Here is a 16139-nt window from a genome sequence, read left to right on the forward strand (position 1 = left end):
GATAAATAGAAGTGACTGGATGTATGTGTCTCCTGTCTCTTCTTGTAATCAGACTGAGACCATGATGTAAAGATCCCAGCTCTGTGTGGGTCATACTAACTGTTGCAGGACTCTTTGTTCTTCTTGTGGCAGAAGATAGTTCTTTGTGTCTCTGGCTGGATGTTTGGACTTCCTGTCATGCTGCAGTGTGACTGTGGGAGAGATCCGATGCCTCCCTGATGGTACTGGGTGATGAGTAGGAATCTGAACATTGCCAGTTCCTCCAATTTTCACGTTGTTCTATTTTAAAGGCAACTTCCACATCCTGGAACTTGTTAGTCCAGGTCATGATTCCAATCAGTGATGCCCGCCTAATGTCACAGGACATGATCTGGGAAAGGATTTACTGAAGAGTAGAAACCTTAAATTTTAAGATCTTTATTATTAGCCTCAATATATTGATTGAGGTTTTCAATAGTTCTCAGCCACCGTAAAACAGGAGAATTATTTTTCCCACTACAAAATGCAACATTATCAACAAATATCCCTCATTTCATTTATGTCATCAGATATTACATGTATGAATAATATGAAAAAAGTAAGATATTTGTGAATGGAAGACTGAGAATCCTAAAACATTAGTGCTCATTGCTCGTTTACATGGACATCGGTGTGTAACTACATCTCTAAATGATCGACGATAGCTGACCAGAGTTCATTCACATTTGTTACTTTTTCCCTATTTAGTCAAGTCAGTTCAAAGTTTATTATAGAACAATATCACAAAGCAGTCCTCAAAGGGTTGTACATATAATAAAGCCAACAATGAACAGTATCAGTATATCACACAGAAGTGTATACATGTGAGCAAAACTAAATATTTGACTTGTGCACTACATTCAATAAAACAGTCAAGAGGCAGCAGAATATAGAAGTTGTGATAATAACATGCAGAAGTGAGACGGCACACATAAACCCATATTCCTAACCTTGTGCACAATGATTGACCTGAGATTACCATTTAGGGCTCCTGCAAATACAGCTGGGAAGATGATTCCAGAGAAGAGAAGCTCGGAAAGACAAAGTCCAACCACCTACTGACGGTTTATAGATTTTTGGAAAGGTGGGGAGACCGGTATTTTAAGAGCAAAGAGTCCTAGCGAGTATATGAGGAGTGACCTGAGGGGATAAATAGGAAGGTGCAAGTCCATGTTGTATTTTTTATTGTAGAAGTAAAATCTTAAAGTGTAATCTAGCCACTGTAATAAAATAAGAACAGGGGTGATATGATTAAATATTTTCATCTGGGTTAATATCTTAGCAGCATTTTTTTTCTACAAGCTGTTAACAATGCAAAAGCACCTCTGGATGACGATGATGATGTCTGCTCTGCGTCACATGACACTGCTGGTATGAAGAGTCAGCTTGTGCATGTATGAGATTACCAACACCCTGGAGTGAATAACTCATTCATCCAGGACTCTGAGAGTCCGTATGACACGAGTTACCGTCATTCAAAGCCCCCGGCTTACTCTCCTCTGTCCTTGTTGTACATGTGATTGCTCTGTTCTTGCTACTATATCTCGCATCAGCCCACAAGACCAGTGTGCAGTCTGCCCCCTGGACATCTTCTCTGCGTAGCGTTCCTTCCTCTGGTGAGTCCAGACCAGGTGACTCCGGTTGCTCAATGGGAAACATTGTCTTCATTGATTTCTGAGAATGAAGGCAGCAGATGCCGGAAGTGTAAATTGAGGCCACAAAAATGATTTTGGGGTGGAGACTTAACAGAAAGATAATGTTGTCTCTGATTTTATTCACTTCCCTGGATAGATGATTTTCATAGGGGGCAGGTTTTAGTAGTGGGGATTTCTAATTACTTTGGTCCTGTTCGTCTGGTTCACTGGCTTTTACTCATGGATGGCAGGATGGTAAAATCCCAATCTGCTCAGTTGTGGTGGGTCAAAGGCAAAAGTATTAAGAGATTAAATTAAAGACACACGCCCTGATTTTGTCATGACGCCTTTCAAATCCCCAAATTTTAAACAGTCACTGCTGTTTTTTTTTTTTTTTTAAAAAAGGGACAATTTCATTTGTCTATGTTTAGAAAAATAGCTTACTTTTCACCAAAAACCAAAATATAAACAAAATAAAGTAAAAAGGAAAATATAGTTTTTATTTAATTCCTTTGCAGACTTATGGTATTGGCTTTTATGTTGTAAAATAAAAAAATGGTGTTGATCAGTGGTAGTAAGTATTCATATACTTTACATAAGTAAAAGTTCCAATTAAACGATGCAAAAATATTCGATTACAAGTGAAAGTCCTGCATGAAAAATCCTATTTAAGGAAAAGTACATGAGTATTAGTAGCAAAATGTAGTTCGAGTATTAAAGTAAAAGCAATGATTTGGTATCGCTGCCTCATTTATTATTATATAAGACATCATTAAATTATTAATACTCAAGCATAAGTGTGTCAGCAGCATGTTGCTGTTGTAGCAGCTGCAGGTGGAGCTAGTTTAAACTACTTTTTTTTAACTGTTTTATACCCAGGGGTGGCAGATACATCTGAGGGGCCGTCAGATGGTTACGGGGAGAGGAAAGAAGAAATAATCCAACTCTGATCTGCAAATCTGTTTTCAGGTTATGGACTTTTTCTCTCATCTTTGATTTTTGCGGGAAGACCACCACTCCACTTGGCTGAATCTTAGCTAGGGTGATTAATGAGCACTAACTAGGTGCAACAAAGGAAATTGAGGGAAACATTTCTATTTGCTGGAGCCGTTAACATCTCAGAGACATGTGAAATGTGACCCTGACTACACAGGTTTTTGTACATGTCAGAAGCCAAACAAGTTGGAAATCACTGGTTAATCTTACAATATGTTGTACTTTAAAGACGGCCTGTTATGCTTTTACGTATTCTCTGTCATATATAAAGTATATTATTACAATGCCGGTTGTGTACATTAAACAAATAGGGAACTAAATGTATGTAAACACAATATATCAAAGAAAAAAGCTTGGACAGCTTCAGACAGCTCTGAACACATCAGCTTGTCCCACATTTCTCTATAGATTACAGTTGGAACAGGAGAACAACATTTTACTAACTATATTTGCACTTTTCATATGTACATGTATTAAAAGGGGCATATATGGGGGCGGCTGTTGCTCAGATGGTAGATGAATCGGAAGGTTGGTGGTTCAATCCCTGGCTACTCCTGTCCATATGCCTAAGTGTCCTTGCGCAAGACACCGAACCCCAAGTTTCACCTGATGGCGTACTATTGGTGCTGGAATGTATTCCTGATGACAGCTCAGTTCCTGTAGTGTTTGAATGTGTGTGAATGGGAAACAGTGTAAAGCACTTTGAGGCTGCAAAAATGATAAAGCGCTATATAAGTGCAGACCATTTACCATTTATATATATAAAAAAAGTTGTAAATATATGGTTTGGGATTAAAAGACTAAATGCACCGTTATGTCACGCAAAAAGGAAGTAAAAATGTCCTTCTGTGATCTTTGTAGACGCAGATGTTCTGGTTGTCCACTGGGCTCGAACATGTATAGATGCATTTGAGAGGTTGCCACTTTAAATTGAATTAGTTCGTAGTTTACCTTAGTTTTCCCTCTGAAATGAAGTACAGAGCAGCTTGAAATGGAAATCCTAAACCAAAGTACAAATACCTATACAATTGAGGTTTATTGTTAGTCTTTGTGCTTGAATATGAACTTACAAACCTCAGGGTCATTTGGTGTGCAGCAATCCTACTTTTTCCAAATGTGAGACCCTTTATTACATTTAACCCGAAGACATAAGCAACTTCCAGCACCAGAGATCTTTTTTGGACAGTGCATTTCATTAAGCAGTTTTTTTTTCTAAACTTCTGACACTCTGACCTTTTTCTTTGACCTTTTTCTTACTAAGTCTGGATTAACTCGACTCTCCCACTCCCCTTCCCTGCAAGCAAACTCGTCCACCCACTACCCAGTCTCGCTTTGAACCTGCATTTGCACAAACATTGAAAATCATATCCTCATTTAAAAAAAAAAAAAAAAAAAAATTCTTTCGACATTTTTTTTTAAGGAACGAATGAGCCAGCCACTGCAATTATATGATGATGATCTAATATGGTGAAAACAATCGTTCAGAGTGGCAAAACATGCAGACGTTCTTTTCTCAAACTGGAGTCTGAGGGGTGGTTTAAGTTTTCCTTGAAACCTCTCTGTCTCTGACCTGTCTGACCTTTCTACACCTTAAATCTGTGGCGTTGACTCACCCTGTTAAAGTGGGTTAGGCTCAGAGGTTTATGTATGGCAGCTCCCCTTCCCAGGAAGACCCACTTCCATCTCAGTTCATAAAAATCCCGGTAATTTATTAACAAAGTGTGAAATAACAGCATTATGGTTAATCAGGATGTGTTACGCAACAACTATTATTACATATCCACATAATATCTTTATTTTAAACCCATCTTACAAATCTTAAATATAGGCATAACATAACATAATCTGGCTGAAAATAACTCGTGTCACTTCCAGTTAGGGCTAATGTTGTGTAAAGAAAATATCTTAGGTTGTTCCTTTGGAGCACATGGGTTGGAGATGGTGGGAGGAGGTGGAGAAGGGGAGTAAGAACGACTGAATGGGAACGTTTTCTGGTGAGCAACAATTAGTGGAGAGCAAACTGTGCCACTCCTCCACTCCTCCACCTCTCCACTCCCCCTCAGCTCCTCGGTACCCAGACGGCTTTTGAACATCTCCCTCCTTTGCTGGGGAGGAGAGGAGAAGAAACACCTTGGCCACTCTCGCCTTCGACTACGTCACTGTGCTCACAGATTTACCAGTAAAAAACAACAACAACAACAACATTAAAACCGAAACGGTCCCGGCATCTCTAAGAACATCAAATTTCACTTTTTAAATTAGGATTATTGGTGTGGATTGTGATTTTGCTTTTGGGAGTTCATCATTCAACATCATCATTATTGCCCTTGTCTTCATCATCATCATCATCATCATCATCATCATCATCATCATCTAAAAGGACTTCTGTCTTCATTTGTCAAGGTAGGTTTGACATCTTCATCTGTGCCTCATCAAAATTTGCTTCAGTTACCCCTCTCTGTTACACCTTGGGCTTTGTTTAAATATCATGTCATAATCCAGCTGCACATTGCCACAGAAAATGCCTTCATTTATTCCACTAATTTGTAAACTTATATGTAAATTAAAAAAAAAAAATTTCCCCTCGGGGATTAATAAAGTAAATACCTACCTACCTACCTACCTACCTAAACAGATGCCCACTGAATGGATCATTTATTACATTGCTTAGACAATATCTGATACTGAAAATGACAAGCAAAGAAATGAAAAAGTCAAACGAACAAGAGGTAAACGCCCGACACATACAGTAGGTATAATCCTTCTGTTTCAGCTTTGTGTTTCACAGTCCTTCATCTTAAATGTGATTTAGTTTTTGAACTGGATTTTTTAATTTTGGTGAACAAGGGTGGAAAATTTAAGAAAGCAGTTTGTGTTTGCCATCACACACTCAGCCCGCAGTCAGGATGCCGAACAAAAAGGCTCATTCTGCTCCTTGATGAGGCTCATCACAAGCATTGGACAAGCATATTATATAAGCCGTAACAAAATGAGTGACAGCAGGCAATGAAGTGATATGCTTTGTAATGTTATAATAGTGAATTTGAGTATAGTTGCGTGTAACTTAATACTTTTAAGACTTTAGCTTTTTGTGTTTGTGAATAAGAGATGAATGTAAATGGGATGTATGGACAAAAAGTGGTGCAACTTTTCACTTTAAAGCAACTCTGATCAATATATTTACACGTGTGAAGGGGTTACTGGCAGTGATGGGCTTTTTCCTGGAAAAACTGCTGCAAATTGTTTGTAGGATCAGTTCTTCATCCGTGTGTGCTGCCTCTTTGCAGGAATAGTCTTTCTACTCAAAGAAGTATTATGGCAAAGGGCTCAAAAGTCACATGTGAGTTCCTGTTCCCTTTCATGTGAGCAATAATCCCATCGAATTCATGCAGCCTTTGTGTTGATGAGGACCACATGTCTGCTGTAGCTGACTTCATCCACTGAGCTCACGCTGTGCTTTATGGGTGCTGAGCATCACTCAGCTGTTATAATGCATGTTGACATTCCTCTGTAATTTCAGCACAACCATTTACATTGCAAATCACACCAGGTTTGATGGCTATCGGTAGTTTATTGCTCATTTCAGACAGGAGCAGGCATAAACAGTTACTTTGTGTATCCTGTAGCTATCACCACTAAAGGATGGTGGATCTCTGCTGTACAACAGAGCTTATTGTTCCCCCGGGAGAAGAATTTTAGAGATGTAAAGCCAAACAAATTTTGGCCTTAACTCATCCAACAGTCTGTACTAAGGCTATATGCAATACTTAATCGCATAATTGCAATCACTTGTTGGGAAAAATTGTAAAGCTCAAGAAAAATAAATGCATTTATTTGGTGGAGGGAAAGCAGGCAACAGCATTTGCAATCAAAGAAAGAAGATAAAATATCAAAGAATCCACAATTTTTGAAATTTAATTGAACGGAAAAGTCACAAAGATGCTGTACAGAAATAACAGATTTCATAGTTACAACGGATCACATGAAAAATTCCCACGTCGTGATAAAACCACAGAAATGAATCACCTGACTGCGTTTCTCTTAACCCTGTGGAGCCTTTAAGAGTCTTTCAGCTCATTGTTTTGGTAGTCTGTGTTCCGGCTTTACGGTTTGGGTTGACTCTCACAGCTCTCATTGTGTTAGCAGCAGCCGGTGGCGGTTTTCCCCCTGTAATACTTCAGTAAAGAAAAGACGTAGTTAGACCAGCTTTACTTTTTGACATAATGCTGCCCTAGTTTTTAGCACAGCATACCAGCGCTCTGGAATCAGAGGCGTGACATGTAAAACAGTAGAGCGGCACAATAATGACTCAATATGCCCGCCTTGAACAAGCTGTATGAAAGGGGCTTTAGATGTCAAACCTCTTGTGAACCTGCTGTGCTTTGCAGCACCTGCTTAAACCCAAATATCTGACAGCTACAGGTAGCTGACAGCTTGTCAGCATGTAACATTGAGCAGCTAAAAGGTGCATACTTCCATCAGGGGTTTGTGAAGAGTAGAAACAGCTAAAAGAACCAGAAACCGGGCTTCAAATGGTTTTCCGTATGTTAGCCATGTCAACTTAGAAGGTTGATGACTTATTTTTGCTACACCTCACTGTTAAATTGATATCTGCTGTTAAAAAAACAAACTTTGCCTCCCTCTTCCCCGCAGTGGTGCCATCATGTATTTGGAAAACAAAAGCAACCTGGAGATTGAAATGTCTCAGGCGTCGGCCCAAAACCATCAGGGCAGAAGCAGCCTGAAGTCGCCAGAGGAAGTCGCAGGGAACTTTGGGGAGCTGCTCCTGCTGCAGGGTTTATCAGAGAGGAGAGAGACCCCGAAGATCCGCCAGTCTGCGGTTCTACCCTCCCCACAGTGCGTCCTCCACACTGACGGTTTCCTCCCCGTTCGACCAGAGGACGGGTATGAAGTGCTTCTGTTCTCTCACTGTGGTTGATTGGCAATAACTTCATTTATTATTAACAAGCATTATTGGAGGGAGAGCTACTCTAGCAACTCTAATTGGTTTCATTATAAGTCAATGGGCTGATTTCAAAGACTAGTTTGGTAATCATGAAAGTCAATCTAATAAAGTGTGAAAAGACCCAAACCAACAGTGCAATATTTGTGGAACTCACCACCCTGTTTGTGGTACGAGGCCCTAAGATTGTTTGTTCCATAATAGTGATATAAAAGGCTAAAAACAGCTCATAAATGTCCACCGTGGCGAATAAGAAAGGCTTGCTCATTACCTGAAACATCTGGGCACCGGAAAATTATACTTAAACTGGAGTAAACACTGTCAATGTTGGGATCTCCTCTCAGCTGTGAGGTTTTATTCCAAATTCTTTCTTGGTGGGATTGACTCAGAATAAACTATAGAGCCCACGTTCATGGTAATGAAGCAGCGTGTCATCTGGTGGCTCACTGATGTGTTCTTAATAGTGTCAGGAGGATGACAATGAAGCCCTTTGGCAGAGAAGATGAAATTATACGCCTACCTGGCTACCACTGCAGGCAATAGTTGTTTTCATTAATCCATTCATTGTTGGTTTTGGCCTTTTCATGAGATTTAATAATAAAAAGAAAAATATAGAAAATCACCTCCTGCCTCATGCAGATGGCGGACTGATCGAGTTTATGTAGTTGGAGAATAATGGTGTTCAGCTGATATTGTTATATAGTCCTTGTTAGCCGGTAATGTTTTTTTCCTAGTGAATGTTCAACTAAACTGAAAGCAGCCTGACCAAAGACTGCTTGTATAATGTATCTCCATTAATTCTACACAAAAATTCATCTCTAAAAAGGGTGGCTTATTGTATTGGTTATTGTTTGTCAGATTGTCATCAAAAAGATGACGCCACACCGTTCACAGCACTAAGACTTGGTGTTTGGCTCCCCTCAGCTCGATGGTGTTATTTTAGTGTTTTTCAGCTTGTTGTTTTGGTTTTGAAACCCACATCTTTACTGTTTTGGTTCACTATAAAGCTTTCACTGCACACCACCAGCTCAGCAAACAGTCAGCAACTAGCTGGTTTAAACAACAGAGTATTTAGCTGCTAAAAAGCCTGTGTTTCCCTCAGGAGAATGAATACTGGACTAATATTAGCCAGGGGGACATAAACATGAATCCAAATGAATGCTGATGTAATTTTGCAACAGCTGATGTGTAAATAAGTGTGTGCTAACAAGCTAGCTATATCAAGTAAAGGGTGATAATATCCCAAAGTTTTGCTCACAGCTGGTTTTCACTGCCACAAATTGTAAAAAAAAACAAACAAACAACAACAAAAAAAAGCCATCTTAAGCAAAAAGCTTGTGTTTAAAGCTCTCGGTTACTAATTGGTCTAGATTCCACATTGACATTATTCTTTTTGTATACTAGTTTTGAAGATTAGCGCTAATTCTCTCTCCTTACTGGGTTTTTCTGGAGTGAAGACACGACAGATATTTGAACAACACATCCAGAAACATATTACACATGGCCTACTGGATAAATCCTCTGGAGAATGTATAAACATACGTGGAAAAGACCTGAGCTTCCTATGTAAGCTTGAACATTCTCACACACAGACCTAAAGGTGTGTGATCTGAGACGCTGAGGGGGGCTAATCTCAAGCCCGTGGCTGTGATGTTATCAGGATTAAACTGGGGGATTTTGTGCTTCATGAACTAAGTCAAAGTTATACATGATAAAGAGTGGACTGCAGCTGATACTTGTGTGTCTCCTGTGGTGGAACAGATTTGCTGTTTTGTATTTGATATTTTACAGTCATCAGGTACTGTAACCGTTCCTGCAGTTTACTCTTTTCATTTCAAAATGATGAATGAAAAAGCTGAAGAATGAGGAAAAAAAAAATACCCAGAAATGATCAAGTTGTCCGGTGATGGTTAAATTAGCAGACGTAAATGAGATCATAAGACTGAGCTGATAGTTTCCTTTGAGAACCTACCCTGTTCACCTGCTGCCTGTAGTTTCCTGTTTACGGTAATAAAAGCTGTGAGGGATTGCTGCTGTTAAACATTTGAACATGATTGCATCTGACAAGTTGACAATATTTTTCCGGCCCAGAGGCTCATTCCTCGGCAGAAAGAATGCTGCAGCGGCGGTAGCTGTCAGGTTGTCTGTCTGGCACTTTAAACTGTGTTTGAACACAAGACTGTAAAACATGCTTGAAGACAGGTTTAGGCTGAACTTAATAGGCTTAAGGAACAGCAAACTGTTGCGTAATATTGCAACTTCTTTGTAAAACAGTTCTTTGAAGTAGCAAGACCACATTGTATGGTAATTTAGCACTTTGTGGTTCCTGTCATGCTCATTAAAATTAATGCTGCCGCTTTAAAGTTTAAAGCAGCTATCATTTGTTTTTATGCAAACATTGAATAAAGACTTTTGACTTCTGGGTTTCATCTCAGTGTTTTAGCTTTGAAGCCCACAACTTGCTGTTTTTGTTCACTCACTTTACATATTCGTATCATTTGTAGCTGCAGTTATATTCAGCAAAGAGACAGATATTTCCCTCAAGAGTTGATGCAGAGCAAAACCAACCTAAGATATTGGATATGGCTCACTTATTAGTAAACAGTCGCTGGATTGCACGTGTTCATTCTGCCCCATGTCCAATGTTTACTCTCCATTTCAGATATTGTTGCGATGAAAAATGCGCTAATCTGGAGCAGATTGTCCCAAAAATGTTAATATAATTTGTTGAGTTAATGTGGGTTTTTGGCTGTCAATTTATGTGAACTGGAAAACATTCTGAGAAAATTGGGATTTAATTTTTGATGAAAAAAATATTATACTGCAAATCACAGAACTAGCTGGAAATATTTGAATTCTCAACTTTTTTGAATTATAACTTAAATGAATGTATTAGATTTGGTTTAAAACTGTTTTTAAAACTGTTTTAATAATAATAATAATAATAAAACATGGGTTCTTTAGGTTACAAAAACAATTGTGAGTGATATAAGTGTGACGCCAGCAAAGAGTACATTTTATAATAACATTCATTCAACACACTGTATGGACAAAAACAGTGTTCAGTCTCTTCCAAAAAAAAAAATCACCCCAATTGAGGAAAGTACCTAAAAACAGAACTTAATATGATATTATGACCAGGCATTTTTTGCAGGAAGTTAAATCCATCCAAAAACATCAGTTTAAAAAAATAATGTGGTAACATTTGACCTTTTTCTCTGCTGGTCAACACTAATCACAGTGACTGGACACTGTAAGTGCATTAAAAACTAAAAACTCCTTCTAATTTCAATTTTTCTTTCCTTTCTGTCTGAGCTTAATATACTTTAAACACTTAGTGAAGTGCAATCTCTGCCAAGTCACATCTGGGGGACAGAATCAAAGTCAAGACAAGGAACAAAAGAGGGGAGAAAATATTTGTAGACATGCACTAAATCTCCTTATAGTTGTATAACATTATCGAGGAGGATTAACAGAGCAGACTTTCCAATTGTGTAATCTACTCCATTATCCAACACCCTTGTCACATTCACTGCTTCAAAGCACCCTGTCTGCAACGTGTTTGGTTATGCCTACCAGACTTGTAAGACAACAACACAAGTAAGGTATTATGAATTAGACATTTCTCCCCCTTGCATGACAGGCAATATAACCCCTCAAGATTATAAGATTAGCAGAGGAGGACCCTTCATTTTTACAAAGATTTCTGTCTAACAGTTTTTCCTCAGTGGGCTCCATTACACAATTCTCATGACATCTCTACTGTTTCAAAGTAATTGTTGAGATAACAGTGGGCTTGATGAAAGTGTTTTTTAAAAATGATTAATTAACCACTCACTGGCCTGCTTTTTAGGCATATGATGATGGAATAGATGGAGACAGATATTTTGTGTGTGCGTGTACATGTGTGGATGTGATTGTTGGTTCAGACCCAGCAGAGAGGCAGGTGCTGCTGCAGGCAGCCACTTGGGGGCTACAGTGCAGCAGCAGGGTAACACAGACCCCTTAATGATCTCCTCGGGTCTTGAGTCACCAGCTGCTCACCCACCTTTGTGCCAGCGGGGGGGTGACAAAAGGTCTGGCATGCTTCTTAAACTGGTGACTGACAGCTGAGGGTTTCTCTATTGGGGTCAAAGTTCACAAAAGCTCTTTGTTTCTCCCTGTTTTTCTGCTATTTTTATTTTATTTTTTTTATTTTTTTTTAACTCATTGTATTCCATTGCATTTCTAGTTTCAGGCAAAAATTCAGTGCTGTTAACATCCTCAGAGGAAAAACAAATTCAGCCAACATTACAGAGAGGTCGTCTCTGCTGAAATTCTCTCAAGATGACAGGTGAGTAATTCTTCAGGCGATACATGGCAGCTCCTGCATGGAGCCCCAAATGGCTCAAAACAAAACAGCAAAATAATTAAACTGATAAATTGTGTAAAAAAGTTGTGAAAAATCATGAAAGACAAAACCATACAACCGAATAGGACTTTTACAAATGTCAAGTTTGGAAGCTGTGTCCAAAATCCCTCCCTTGTTTACTCATTCACGACAATGGAAAGTCAATAGTTTACTCAATAGTAGGCAAGAAACTACGATTTTGCACGCTCACTTATCAACTTGTTTTTGTATCATCACTGTCACCTGTTGAGTCGAACAACAGTCATTTAAGAGCTATAAAATGTGTCATTGTTCGCAGAAAGTAGCGTACCTGCTATGGACACTTGTTTTAATATTTAGGGGACACTATTGCAAATAAATTCACATACAGAATCCGAACACTTCAACCAAAAGGTGGACAGTAAATGTAGAGCGCTGTACAGAAGTGATTTTGGACACAGCTTATTCTGGCCTACATCATCTGCTCGCTAAAGCTTGGCAGCAGTGTGATTAGCTGAAAGGTGAGGGGGCTTCAACTGGGGACAACTCACATGAAACATGAAATGAATTAAAAGTGACATTATGAAATAAAATGTGGAACACAAACCTCACTGGAAGAAGGCCATTAACTCCAATTAGATAAAGTACTGTTGAAGAGTGATGGCATAACTTTGCATAATAATGAGTTATAATAATGACAATGGCTAATTTATATAATTTACTCAATTTATGAAGGCAATTTGTTTCACAATATATTTTATAATGAAGACTTTAGGGCTCCATAAAGTGGACTGTTTGTTAAACTCTCTTTTTAGAAGCAGTTTTATAAACCTTGTAAAAAAAAAAAAAAAAAAAAAAAAAAAAAAAAGGAGATTATGTACTTTGCTTTTAATGTTTCGTGTTCGGCAGAATCACAATGGCATGCCAGCAGTTTAATTTAATGAAATAGCTCAACAAATAACACCGTTGTAAAACCCTTCCTACATTGATTCAATCAGCAGTGGTACGACTTGTGTAAGAAATTTATGATAACGGGGTGCGTGTCTTTTAGAGATGTTTTTGCTGTTCAGTAGTGAAAACATTTTTCAGTTTAAGAGCTTGACAAGATCTATAGCTGCTGTCTTAATGCCAGTATTTATTCCAGTGTTTATTTCTGCACCATGACTGACAGTGTTTATTCCTTGCCAGTGTAACCTACATGACCCTACATAACCCCAGCTTTGTTGGAGGTGAAGAGCACTGGGACAGCGGCTCCTTGGACGTGGAGAGACGGTATCGGCTGGGCAGCGAGGTCACCAGCCTCTCCTTGTCCCGCTGCGGCTCCTCGGAGAAGTACGACGCTGTGGACAACGTCAACTTCAGACTCGCCAGCAATGTGAAGTGAGACCTGTCATGTTACCAGGAGAAAACTATGACTGACTGGAGTATTTTATATGCTGTGTTTTATATCTCTTCCTTTTAATCTCTAAATATAATGTCGAGACTTGAAGAGGGGAAACTATCAGAAAAAAAGTAGGAAAGATTTGAGAAAAGTCCCCAAAAAAATAAAGATTTTGTTATTTAATGTTGGGACTCCACAGATTCCTTGTGTGTCCCCCTTTAGGGGCCCAACCTCTGAGTGTGAAAATGCTGGTATACAGTACCATCATACTAATCTCTATTCTTTTCTAATGAATATCCACTTTTTTGTCTTGTCAGATGCTGCTTCAGAATCGCCAAAATCGCCACTATCTTTGCTATTGTCGTTCTCTGCAGTGTAAGTGGATACGTCTCCCAAAATAACACACCTTTATCACATAAATCACATAAAAAACAAGTTTGTGCTAAAAGTTTAGTTTTTTTTCCCCTTATTTACACAACATCTTTATTCTTATGAAAAGGGGAAAACAGTTAGCTTGGCTCTGTCGAAAGTTTAAAAAATACATCTGAGGCTCATTAATGAGAAATTTAACAAAAAAAGCAAAACAATGGTTTTACGGTTTTATAAGCAAAAACGATTTTATTGCCAAAAAGCAGTTCATCCAATCAACTCTTTTTCCCGTGACATCACTGTGAACACACGATTCTTAAACCACAATTTTTTTTTTTTTTACATTTCTGTACGTGCAGACAGGATAAATCATGTTGATGACTGACCTTTACTGTGATGTGTGGTGAAGGTCAGTCATTACTGTCATCACTGGCTTATTACTGAAGCTTAGCATTGGTAAGGCTAGCTGCTTTGCCCTGTCTTCAGTCTTTATGCTAAACTAAGATAATCACCTCCTGGCTTTAGCTCACTCACTGGATTAAGTTAAATGAAACAGCATACTTTTTATTTTTACCATCTGAGGTTTAGCAAGGCAACTTTCCTACATAATGCATTGACTGAATTTATACAGCGGAGTAAGTACAAGATATTTCCCATATCATCTATTTTCTCAGCGTTACAGGTGACTTTTGTCTGGTTTCAGCTGTTCTTCAGCATGTATCCGGATCGAGACAACCCCTGGAGGATGTTGGCAGTCTCTCAGACAGATAGTTTCTGTATCCTTTCTCACCGCTTTACAGAAGACACGTGGCGATTTTGTGTTATGCTGTGTCGTTAGGACTTTCAATGCTGCAGGAAAAGATAGATAAATGGGAGTGGTAGAAATCCTAACAGGTGAGGTATTCATGTAGCTGCTGTGTTTCTTCAGTCCGTGAGTTTTATTCTAGGAGGGAGGATCGTATTTTCTTTATCACGTGCTCGTCTGCCAGTCTCGTTTCAAATGTAGAAACATACATTCAACATGTTCACATTTTTCTCTTGACCGTCCTCGACTCACAGCAATGAATCTAACCGATTTTCGGGACAACACCTTGCTGAAGCTACAGGTGGCGGGGCCTTTCGCAGGACAGATGATAGACCTCAACCGCGAGGAGTTCATCCTGATCCAGGTGGAGCAGACTGAGCAGCCAGGACAGCGCAGGAGGCGAACGCAGCAGGTGAGATCCTCTACCAGACGCATTTTCTTTGCCGTTTCATTTGGGAAGCGTCGACTGATGAAAAGCCAACTTGTTCATCTTCTGTTGTTTGTGAACAGGTGACTCATAATTGGAGCATTCCTCTAAATCTGGAACGAAGTGACCAGATGGTGTTAACAAAAACCTTTGAGATGGTCAGCAGGTAGTCACAACACTGGATGACACTGTGTTGATTTAAACCGGTTGATTTTAATGTATGTGGACCTAAAAGTAATACAATCGCTCTATTTGAGTTGTCACCTCATGACTAGGGGGTTGTACACAAAAACCTGAACACCTACACACTTACACACCTACACTCAGCGATGTCACATCCTGGAGTAGTCCTCTACATCCCTGCAACAAGGTGGAGTTTTCTCGTAAATTAAGTTTCTGCTTTTGTGAAATGTTAGTTCAGTATGTCTTTAAGGTCTAACAAATGTGTTGAATGCATTGCTTTCCTCATATTTTCACAGCTAATGTTTCTTAAAAGTTTGAGTCTCTGGAGCGATAGGCTTTTTGGAGCCAGCCCCTAGTGGCCATCGGTGGTCTTGTAGTTTAAGGCAGTTCCACATTGGCTTCACTTTTCAGACCTGGAACTACGTCCACTTTCTCCCTCTATATCACTGCCTTGTTCGGTAGCTGGCAGTCTTTTTCTTTCCCACCCTTGCTGCTGTACTACTACTGTTTTTAGTGCCACCTGTACGTCAGTGCAATATGTGAAAGGACTGGCAGGAATGTACACAAGGACATGCAAAAACAAACAAAATGAGGAAAGCATTGCTCCAGCACTAATAGTGGTCAGAAGCCCCAGCAGGAACATTTAAACCACTGAAGGTCGCTAAAACAGGATTTCCAGATGCCGTCCACCTGGCGTCATGTAACTATAACTACAACTAATAAAAAATACTCAAAGATAAGTATAGGTTTAATACCTCTCAGTTTTCATTTACTGTTTATTTTATTTATGTATTAGAGTAAAATGTACCAATATTTCAGCTAATGTCCATAGCAATATGCAATTTCAGTGATCATATGAGCTCATCAGCTTTCATCCTGTGTGAAGTCAAGTACTAACATTTATAAATCAGCAGTCATAAACTGGAAAACATGAAACAGGTTTAAATGAAGGGCGTAGCATGATATAGAATCAAAGAGTCATATATTAAATAAT

At 39.1% G+C, this 16139-nt stretch overlaps 1 protein-coding gene across 1 annotated transcript in view; it reads left to right on the forward strand.

Moving 5' to 3' along the window:
- The first annotated feature begins 7311 nt into the window (after nt 1-7311).
- oca2 (oculocutaneous albinism II) overlaps nt 7312-16139 on the forward strand; it is a 47530-nt gene continuing 38702 nt past the window's right edge. The window contains exons 1-7 of the mRNA XM_069149963.1: nt 7312-7553; nt 11843-11944; nt 13169-13360; nt 13679-13736; nt 14434-14506; nt 14790-14947; nt 15046-15128. Of these exons, the coding sequence (XP_069006064.1) occupies nt 7312-7553; nt 11843-11944; nt 13169-13360; nt 13679-13736; nt 14434-14506; nt 14790-14947; nt 15046-15128 (908 nt within the window). The remainder of the gene's footprint in view (nt 7554-11842; nt 11945-13168; nt 13361-13678; nt 13737-14433; nt 14507-14789; nt 14948-15045; nt 15129-16139) is intronic.

The sequence above is a fragment of the Embiotoca jacksoni genome, unplaced genomic scaffold (assembly GCF_022577435.1).
Source record: "Embiotoca jacksoni isolate LCO1_2020_lvr unplaced genomic scaffold, fEmbJac1.0.p SCAF_16, whole genome shotgun sequence".
NCBI lineage: Eukaryota > Metazoa > Chordata > Actinopteri > Embiotocidae > Embiotoca > Embiotoca jacksoni.